The sequence below is a fragment of the Solanum tuberosum genome, unplaced genomic scaffold, assembly GCF_000226075.1.
Source record: "Solanum tuberosum cultivar DM 1-3 516 R44 unplaced genomic scaffold, SolTub_3.0 scf00062, whole genome shotgun sequence".
NCBI classification, from domain to species: Eukaryota; Viridiplantae; Streptophyta; class Magnoliopsida; order Solanales; family Solanaceae; genus Solanum; species Solanum tuberosum.
The window spans coordinates 221039-232309 of record NW_006238987.1 but is presented as its reverse complement, the minus strand read 5'-3'; the positions used below and the strand labels follow the sequence as shown (position 1 = coordinate 232309).

The 11271-nt window shown below is 35.3% G+C and overlaps 2 protein-coding genes across 2 annotated transcripts; one reads left to right on the top strand and one right to left on the bottom strand.

Moving 5' to 3' along the window:
• The first annotated feature begins 3463 nt into the window (after nt 1-3463).
• On the top strand, nt 3464-10040 carry LOC102605610 (anaphase-promoting complex subunit 8). Its single transcript, XM_006344934.2, has 4 exons — nt 3464-3829; nt 3910-4231; nt 8135-9385; nt 9519-10040. The coding sequence occupies exons 1-4, from the start codon at nt 3744-3746 to the stop codon at nt 9588-9590; spliced, it is 1731 nt and encodes a 576-aa protein (XP_006344996.1). The 5' UTR covers nt 3464-3743; the 3' UTR covers nt 9591-10040.
• Nucleotides 10009-11271, bottom strand: LOC102605944 (uncharacterized). The gene is made up of 3 exons (XM_006344935.2): nt 11147-11271; nt 10980-11068; nt 10009-10349 (listed from the first exon to the last, which is right to left on the bottom strand). Exons 1-3 carry the CDS (start codon nt 11174-11176, stop codon nt 10196-10198), a joined length of 273 nt encoding a protein of 90 aa, XP_006344997.1. The 5' UTR covers nt 11177-11271; the 3' UTR covers nt 10009-10195.

Sequence of the window (11271 nt, the reverse complement as noted above, 5' to 3'; positions counted from 1 at the left end):
TAAAGGATCTTTAAATATATAGATAATCATAATTTTTTAAAATACTTTTTAAACTTGTTAATATGAGATCTCTGGTCGCTCAGAGTCAATTAACTCTACATTCAATGATTTCATTTTTGGGAAAATTACAAGTTAAGCAAGTATATAATATATTATCTTCGTTCAATTTTAATTGTCATAATTTCTTTTTTTAGAATTAAACGATAATAATTTTGACTAACATTTTACGATGTATTTTTTCATCATATTGATATGCAAAAATTTGAATTTGTAGTACTTTTCGTATAGTTTTTTAATATCTAAATTTGTTTAAAATATCGAATTAATGTAATCTAATTCAACTTTGAAAATTAGTCATATTGACTTTCGAAAAGCGCAACATGGCAATTAAAAGTAGACAGAGGGAGTAGCTAATTAGTTATCATAGTTATAGTTTTAGTTAATTACCACTCGCGACCAACATTCAGTGATAATTACATGGGTTGGGGTTTCGAGTTTTTATAATTCGCACGTTTGTATAATTCAAAATTTATATAATATAATTTGTATAACTTTTTTATATTGTAATTTTGAATAATATAATTTGTATAATTGTTTAAAGTTCAGATGTTTGTGTTTGTATAAATTCGTTATTTCGAGTTTATACAAAAATAACTCAATTATACAAACGTACCCACGAATTATACAAACTCACCTGCGATTTATACAAACCCGTGAATTATACAAACGAAACAGCTTAAACTATAGCTACAGCCCGTAAATATGCAAACTATAGTTATGGAGCATGATTAAGTTTATTATGATGGCTATTTGCGAAAATTCCTCTTCATTTTTTCTAGTAGCATGAGTGTCACACTATAATATTATATTAATTTTTGGCTTAAATCATATGCGACCCTTTAAAGTTGTCCGTATATTTCACTTAGACACCCTAAGTTAGACTTGTACCTATTGTTAACCTTAACAAATATATACCTATTTTAACATAAAGTGACAATCAGTTAAAATATTAAGATTCGTGTATTTCAAACGCTTATACATAATAAACATATTAATAAAATGATGACATGTGGCGTTGGATTCAACTTTTTTTTAAAAAATATTTAAATAATCCAAAATGTTTTCAAGAAATTAAAATTTATTATTTTAAATTACCCTCCCCACCCCCGCGTCTTCTTCTTCAAACCCATGTCCCCTCTTCCATCGCCCTTCTATTGGCACCGGCAGCCCAGTAAACCATCATCCGACCTCTTTCTTATCCTCCATTGATCAACTCACATCTTTCTTTCCTCCAATTTAATCTTACTCCTTTCATCAGCGTCGGCAATACACCATTCACCCAAGGTAAATACCTATTCTTTTTCATTTTAATAGCATCAAATTCTTCTATTCATTGTCTTTATCCACTTCCCATTTGTAATCATTTATCACAATTATAACAGATAATAACAAACTTTTGTTCGAAAAAATTAATTCATATTTATTTTACCGGATTAAATGGAGTTTTTCCGGAATATTGAATATGCAGATCTACATAAAAATAATAATAAAAAGGGAAATAGCAGAAGAAGAATTGGAGACGGTAAGAGAAATAGATAGGTGGAAGGGGTGGGGGGGTGGGACGTGTATGTGTAAAAAAACAGTATGGAAATGGTAGATAAGAATGGCAGAGGGAGCGAAATATTGGGCTGGGAAGAAAACTTCCTTTTCAAAAGAAAATATTTTTTTCCTTTTTTATTAATTTTGTATATAAGTTAGTAAAAAAAGAAAAAAAAATTCAATAGTTTTACGCGCCCAAAGAGAGTGTAGTACACGATTTTTGACATGTCAGCACTTTGTGTCTAATAGGAATGACTTTTGAACAAATAAAGTGTTCAATAGGAACAAAGATATGTTGAGGTGTTCAAATTAAATATGCGGACAACTTCAAGGGGTCACCACATATGACTTAAGCCTTAATTTAAAAAATATATATATATATGTATCTATACATAATTTTAAGAAGAGAACACGGGTTCACATTTTTCATATATATTGCCAATAAGTTTGCCTCGTCCTTAAAACTCAAATATTTTCTATGACATTAATGTGTATAATTGAAGGAAATGACATATTTTATTTGATTAACTTAACTACTTCTTCTATTTCATTTGACCATGTTAACTTGACTCTCCCTTTAAAAAATAGAGGTTTATTTTACTAATTAATTTTATTGATTATGTTTTTGAAATCTAAATTTAATTACTACTCTATGTAATCATTTAATGATATTTTTTTTTTATAAGTTTGAACAATTAAAATAGAATGTCTACTTTTGATAGTACTCAATAGATGAATAAAAGTACGGGTAAATTTTTTCCAGAAAAAAGCTAAATATATTTGTGAACTTTTTAAAATAGTATGCGTATGTCTTTCGTTATACTCTAAGGTTGTATGTATCCTTACCGTTACATCTTTGGGCCACACAATAATTTATTATATTTTATTTTATTTTTTATCTAGAATTAAATTGTCTTCTCCAAACTATCCATCCTAATATGGTTCCAAAATGAAGCTTTCCGACAAGTAATTAAAAGCCCGAACGCCTTGAAGATGACAATGTCTTAGAAAGGTCAGCATTTTCATGAAGACCTACTTTAACGCGAAATGAATTTGTAATTGATAATGTCTTTTGGTGAATTTGCTTTAGGTCAATCCTAAGTTCCTCCAATAACGGTGACTCGTCTTCAAAAAACGTCGAGCCACTTTCATTAACGATGGTGAATGTGAACTATTGAGTGAAAAATGAAATAAAAGTAGCAAACCTAACAGTAAAGGACATGAAAAGGATCCTAGGATTTGACGGTTGAAATGATGCCATTGGAAGCCGACGTCGATGTGGATAGAGATTTTCGCTCGCTGGATAGAAAATCACGAATAGGACGTTAAATTACTTAGTAATTGATCATCACTAATTGCATTATCATTCTAATCAAATTAACTTAATATTTTGAATTATTTTTGTCCCAATAGTGATTGGAGATCTACATACATAAAATTTAGAATTTTTTTCTTCAAGAGAGATTGAAACTGGATGGAAATTAAAAAGGATACGAGAAAGACCTTTAATTTGTTGATCAATAGAGAAATCTAGAAGCTTTAAGGCCAAGACAACAAATGCAATGAATGAATATTATTTTGATAAAAATAAAATAGGACAGAATAAATCATTGAGACGATGCCATATGTCTTTCTATTAGCTCAAAAGTACGACAATAAGATAATGATATATACAACTTTAAAATGTACTCCTAACAAATGTTGTATTCATACCATTTTTAAAAGTTCAAAGGCATATTTGATTTTTCTTCATTTTTTTATTAATAAATTTGAATAAAAAGTGTTTAATCAATTTTTTTTTATAATAAGTTGATATGTTTAATTGAAATATGAAAATTACTAAATGTAAAATACAGTTTAATTTATTTCTAAACAAGTTACAAAACTTTGAAATATAATTTGATGCAGTTAAGAATGGAGTACAAAACCATATTTCATCCAGCGCAGCAGTAGCTACAAGTACAAAAATTTGAAAAAACAGCTAACCCGCGCAGTCATCTACCACCTCCTCGCCGGCGGCGACCTAAATTTGTCCATTTTACCCCAATTTGCGTTCTAACTCCGGCGAGTCCTTCCTATCTTCGCCGTCAATATAATAGCAGTAGCTTGTATGTAAAAGTTTTACTACTACACAGATCCATCGAATGGGTGTTAAAGAAAACTGCAGAAACGAGCTCCGAGCCGCCGTCCGTCAGCTCAGTGACCGCTGTCTCTACTCAGCCTCCAAATGGTATATCTTCTTTCTCCAAAATAAACCCTAAAAATTTCCCCTTTTTTGAAATCTTAATTGGGATTTTCCATTGGGCACAGGGCGGCAGAACAGTTAGTGGGAATTGAGCAAGACCCAGCAAAGTACACCCCGTCTCACACAAGATTCCAGCGTGGCAGCTCTAGCATCCGTCGCCGGTTCCGCACAGCCACGGAAGCTGCTTTCACTTCAACCCCTGCTGCGGGAGTATCACATGTGGCTACGCCGACTGTACCGGAGGATGACAACGAAGCCATTGACAGCGATTTTTACCTGCTCGCTAAGTCCTACTTCGATTGTCGGGAGTACCGGCGGGCAACACATGTGCTCCGTGATCAGACTGGCAAGAAAGCCGTGTTTTTGCGCTGTTATGCCCTTTTCTTGGTTTGTCTTTATCATCCTTTTTACCAATTTGTACTTGATTTTAGTTTCTCCTCTTTCATGCTTATCGTTATTGAGTGAAAGCATTAACCTGGTGTTTGATTAGCTGTTAATGCGCTGTTGAGGCACATTAATTAATACTAATACCATTGGGGTGTATCAATGTTATTAGACCAAAAGCTATGACCTTTATCATTTTGTGAATCTGAATTAGTATAACATCTGGAGAATCAGGTGATCTGGTACATCAATACATGTTTATATGTCCATGACTGGAACCAAATATATGACCCGCAGATGAATTATTAGCAAAGGGAAACTTCTAGATGGTTCTAAGTCGAGCATTGGCATCGATGAAACTAATAACACTATGCATTGGTAGCTGGTTATATCAAAACGTGTTTAAGTAATCACCTTTTAGTTAATACATCTTAAGTAATTCATACCACGTGCATGAGGAGATGGTGTGATCCATCTAGGGCATCTCAATTGCGTCTTTCAACATTTAAAGATTCAATTACATTATCAAAGGCACTAAAAGCTCGATCACGTTCCATATGTATTAAATGACTGAACAAACAAGAGAACGTTATTTTCATCAATAGGAGAAATCTTTTTCCTTGACTGAGTTCTCTAGGTATTCTGTTCTTGAAGATGCGGCTAAGGTCTCCTATGTTTTGTTACTTAAGATGGCAGGTAAAGAAATCAACTCTGCGCCCAAGATAGATTCAAAATGCATAGCTAAATAGCTTTAGGGAAATGGTGTCTGCTCTTCATTATATTTCTTTATTAGTTTCACTTTATTTTGCTTTATCATGTCCTTAAATAGCCAGGAATTGGTCACAGCTTTCAGTGAGCAACTTTAAGGGTTATAATGAAGTTGTGCAGAGATAGCAAGAAACTAATATAATTCCCTTGGTATTCTGACAATGATTGTGCCTTTTGGTCTTGTTGTGTTCTTCAAGGTAGCTTTATTATTTATTTAATTGTATAATCTGGTCTATCTCTATTCTGAATTGACCTTCCTTGCATACCAGCAGAAGGGTTAACGATGTCAATATGCATGTACGTTAAGACGTGTCGAATCTACCAGTTAATTTTTTGTTTTATGAAACACGAAAGGGAAATAATCTTCTCAAAACTGTAAAAATGTAAGAACTTGATATTTATTGTGGTTGAACTTTCTCTCTTGGGAATTCAACACTTGAGATGAGACTTCTCTTCTTACAATTTTTTTTCCACTTAATACTAAGTAACAATCTCAGTTCCATTGCTCACTCAAGCGCTCTATGCATTGAGGTGATTTCTGCTGTTAATATAAAACAAATAAAGAGATTTATTTCTTAATATCTATGGATAAGGGTCAAATATGCCCCTAAATTATACGAAAATGTCTAAATATACCCCCATTTGAAGTTTGGCTCACCCGTGCCCTCGCCGTCCAACTTTTAGCATGTATATGCCCTTGTAGACGTTAGTTGCTTTGCTGGAAATAACCAGCTCATTATCCCTTTCTTCAAATAACAAATGGAATTGCCACATCCCCTTTTAATTACCACATGACATTAATATTAAAAAATGAAAACACCTCTTTTAAATAGGATATCCGACCCGTAAATCATAGCTGACACAAGGTGGCCGGAGTTTGAGCCCCTCCGGCCAGATCTAAAAGGATTAGAACATTTGACATCGGAAACGCAGCTGAACATAGCAACAAAAAGAGCAAAAACAAAGTAAAACAACATCAATTTTAATTAGATTAGAAGCGAAAACTCAAACCTCACCGGAAATGGAGCTCAGAGCTCACAAGAGAGCTATGGCAGAGGCTGTCTCATGGAGTTTGATCTGGTTCGCCAAACCTTGGAGCTTGGGGTCGTTTGCTGGCTGTTTTGCCAGACCAGTGAGGTGCGTGGGTTGGGGTTTTGTCGGCTGCGTTGTGGGTGGTTTCTGGATCTCGTGGTGGTCGGAGCTATTTGGTGGCTGTTTGTCGGAGGTTGTGTGAATCAGTGAGCTCGTTGGAGCTCTATTGTTTGCTCATGGTTAGAGCTCGAAGCTCACTTTAATGGTGTTTTTCTTCTAGGAGAAAGTGATGGGTTTGGTTGGAGATGGCGTTTCTCCGACCAAAGGGATTTGGGTCGGATATGATTTGTCTGCTTATGTGAATTATCCACCAAAGGGATTTGTGTCTTGTTGAACAAGTGTAAAAGTTGGTTGCTAGATAGTCTTGTTTAATGACATGGTGTTCGGGTCAGCTTATGTGTACTTTCCCTTTTTTTAGATGATGCAATAAATTTCATTAAAGGCATAGCTCTACTATAATCTTCTCCACAATCCTAATCTTTATATAACCCACAATACCTTAATTTGTAACTTCTTTTTACTAATCTCTACAGCCTTTTTCCAACCGACTTAGTCTCTTGTATACACAACAGTATTAACTCTCTTTCTCTTTAAGATGCTTATTAATTATAGAGTTTCTCGTCAGCACCTTTATACTACAACTACCTACTTGAATCTCTCAGGGTAGCTTCTTTATCCATTTGTCAAATAAGATATGGGAACTCTTTTATATCTAGCACCACTTACATGTGTTGATGTGGTGGACTAAATTAAGCACATGCGCTCATAATGTGGGAACTCTTGGTTAGACGCTATCACACTTTGGTCACGATGGCCCTGGTTTATTCAAATCAAAACTCAGGTACTGATGTAGCATGTTTCCAGGTGGCAACGTCCCAATGAATTCTCTATGTATAAGATTACTAATAATTAGATGGTTCTTAGGCTGGCTGTGAACTATTGGTAAACTTCACCCTTTTCTGTGCTGTCTTTCCAAGAAGCGACTGTTAAGCTTTCGGGTGCTATCTTGTTGTATGTTTACCTGGAATTTACATATGACTTTTCCTTTGTCTTCTTCTCTTATTCCCTTGGCTTATGTTCGAGGATGAAATTGAGGTGCTGGAGCTTTCCTCTTCTTTTTCCCCCACCTATTTTGTGGGTGGTGGTTGTGTTCCTTAGCTTTACTTCAGTCAGTCCTATCTTTGGAACTGTTAATATTTTCCCTTTCGCTTAGTTAGACGTATAATTCACTGTAAACTATTTTTTCATGGGCCATATTACTCTCCTTTGAGATTCTCATGTTGCTAAAATAGTGGGTTTTTCAATGTACAAGAAAGTGTAGAAATGAATCATCAACCAAAAGAAGAGAATACATATCAGAATAGTGTAAGCACATTGAATTTATCTTTTTCAGTTATATTAGTATGTCACTCCTTACATGACATTTTATAATCTACATTTTGTTCATTTCCTGAATGATTGACCTTCTCTTTTTTATTCTTTCTTTTTGATAAGGAAATGACAGACCTCTCATTAAGTGTACCATTCAGGAATGAAATTAGTGTAACATTTTCTTTCAATCAACTAACATCTGAATGAATTTCCAACTGATCAAACCTCATAGGACTCGAAGCAAAGGGGAGCAATTTTATGGCACACTTTAACTGATTGAGATCATAAATTAACTTAGGGCTTTTCCCTAGAACTCCATCTCTAACCAGACCTGGTCACATGCAATGGACAAAAGGAGAGCCGTGATTGGTTCTTGTTGTCTGCATTAGCGGAGAGATAAGGATATACATGCATCAAATCTTTTTTCTTTTTGGTTCTCAGTTTGTAGCTTTGCTGATAAGCACCTTCCTAATTTTGATATTCTCTCTAAAATGTCATTGAAGGAGAATATATGTGAAATTTTAGCTCCTTTTTGTTCTCAAACAAATGAATCTTAAATATACTTCCATAAAAGCAAATATAAAGTCAACTAGCTTTATGCCATTTGTTAATATTAAATTGTATCTAATAAGCCTGGTGATAGATACTTACGATGCTTCTTTATTGTTTCTTTAGGCCGGTGAAAAGCGAAAAGAAGAGGAGATGATAGAACTCGAGGGACCCTTAGGCAAGAGTGATGTTGTGAACCACGAACTGGTTTCTATTGAGCGGGAGTTGTCTGCACTTCGAAAAAATGGAAGCATTGATTCCTTTGGCCTTTACTTGTATGGTCTTGTTCTTAAGCAGAAAGGCAGTGACAATCTTGCTAGGACAGTTCTTGTTGAGTCAGTAAATAGCTACCCCTGGAACTGGAGTGCTTGGTCTGAGCTGCAGTCGTTGTGCACCACAGCTGAGACATTGAACAGTTTAAACCTTAATAACCACTGGATGAAAGACTTCTTTCTAGCCAATGCTTACCAAGAGCTTCGTATGCACAGTGAGTCATTGGTGAAATATGAAAATTTGCAAGGGACTTTCAGTTTTAGCAATTACATCCAGGCCCAGATTGCTAAAGCTCAATACAGTCTTAGAGAATTTGAACAAGTAGAAGTTATATTTGAAGAACTTCTAAGAAATGATCCTTACAGGATTGAAGACATGGATATGTATTCCAATGTGCTATATGCAAAGGAATGTTTTTCAGCCTTAAGTTATCTTGCACATAGGGTATTTTTGACGGATAAATACAGGCCAGAGTCTTGTTGCATTATTGGGAACTATTACAGTTTGAAGGGGCAGCATGAGAAATCTGTAATGTATTTTCGGAGGGCTCTTAAATTGAATAAAAATTATTTATCAGCTTGGACACTTATGGGTCACGAGTACGTAGAGATGAAAAACACTCCAGCAGCAGTTGATGCCTATAGGCGGGCTGTGGACATAAATCCATGTGATTATCGAGCCTGGTATGGATTAGGACAAGCATATGAGATGATGGGGATGCCATTTTATGCTCTTCATTATTTTAAGAAGTCAGTGTTCTTGCAGCCGAGTGATTCTCGATTATGGATTGCAATGGCCCAGTGTTTTGAAACGGAACAGCTTCATATGCTTGAGGAGGCAATAAAATGTTACAGAAGGGCTGCAAATTGTAATGACAGAGAAGCAATTGCACTTCACCAGCTAGCAAAACTGCATGCTGAACTTGGCCGTTCTGAAGAAGCAGCATTTTACTACAAGAAAGATTTGGAGATTATGGAAGCTGAAGAACGGGAAGGTCCTAACCTAGTTGAAGCTTTAATGTTTCTTGCAAGATATTATAAAGCTCAAAAGAGATTTGAAGATGCAGAGGTTTATTGCACCCGCCTTCTAGATTATTCTGGCCCAGTAAGTTTTACCTCCTCTTATTAAATACTTAAAGAGTCAATTTCTCTATGGAAAGTTACAATATGTTCTCTTAATCATTCTCGAAAACAACTCTTTCAGCAGTTTCCCTCATATTGTTTGGTGATTAATGCAGGAAAAGGAAACAGCAAAGAGTCTACTTAGAGGAATAAGATATGAAATGGATGTTGAGCATCTTCCACCCTGATAAGTTTCTTTTTTCCTTTACAAACTTGTGTATGAATTTGGAGGCACCAACTGAACAAACAGCTAAGAAGCTTGGACAGTTCAGTCGAACAGCCAAAAAGTTGGGAATCTAAGCTGGCATCCTCGTTAAATGTTATCTAGTTGTCTTGTTGATTTCATGATCAAAGAAACGTCTCTGTGGTATGAGATATTTCCCTCGTTTGGAATGCCCGGGAAAGAGCTTAGGAGCAAGAGAATGCAGATATAGTAGTGCATCTTAGTTTCTCATATTACATATGGTTCTGTTTTCCAGATTATTTCAAGGACTAGCGCGATGTCCGTATTTTATATAATTGTTGGTATCTTTTCCTTCAATGTGATACATACAGGACAAACTGCATGTTACCGTTTTTGCTTAGAGTAGTTGTTTGCACCTTGAGTTTCATTCAGAAAACAACATTTGAACATTTGACATAGAAGTCTCAATACAAACTGTCACAGAGGAACATATTTTACAGACACATCGATACTGCAATTCATCCAGCACAACAGATTAGTGTGACGGTCACATTACATTCCAAATCACCATTATAATGATGAAGTTTATTCTAACCAAGTTACAGGTGATTAATTCTTTTGAGGGTCACTGAAGAACCTATTAAGGTTAGGGAAAATTTCTGGTGGCCTACTACGAGCAAACTTTCTGACGGCATGTTCAGCATATTTTTCTCCCTCTTCAAAGTTCTCCAGGATGCCAGCAGCTCTTTTCTCCTTGTTTACCCTGCCCATGTTTATTGAACGAAAAAAGAAGAGTAAGTTCTTGCAAAGATAGTAAATATCTGAATGTTGCTGTGTATATTCAACAATCAATACGTTGTTGAAACAAGTCTGTTAGAATTACGTACGAGGAGTACTACTTGAAACAATTTTGTAGTATTATTCTGGGGGACTTGATACCTCATAAGCCTCGGTGTAATTTAACAGATCCATAACCTGCTACCATCTGTCTGTCCTAAATGAGGGAATTAAGGCGGGTATAGTCAAACTGAATGGCTTGATTTTAAGGTTGGTGATAAGCAAAAGTATCCGTGTCAAGCCTATATCTCTTCTCACGAAAAATTTCCATCCCATCTCCTACTTCAAGCCCCAACTCTGAAATTTATCCCATTTAAATTTTGATATCTTAAATTTTGTGCACTCAGACCCCCGCTCCGAATCACTGGAGGATAGGGTACCCAAAAAGGGACGTGGAAGTGCCTACTACTTCTGTCTACTACATAGGACACTATTAAAAAGGAATTGACTAACAGAAATGCAAATATTTCAAGCTAGAAACTAGTGTAACATGTACTAAATCATACTAATATTTAGAGAAAATAAGGATGTATTGAAGGAATATGATAGATCGAACCTGACTTCAGGGTTGATACGCATATTACGAACCAATTGAAGTCCACAGATTCCGATTGCAACTCCAACGGCAGCAAACAGTGGATAAACCTACTCGATCATTCGTTATGCTTAGAAATTCCTCAAAAAGTTAGAAAACAAATAACAAAGTGCAAGGATAGAAGATACCTCGGGCCTGAGCCAGCGATTAGTAGCCATGGAACAAGAAGAACAAGTTTGATTACACAGAGACCGATGAGATGAAGATTGAGTACAATAATGGGAGTAATAAACAACTTTATCTTGTTTTAGAA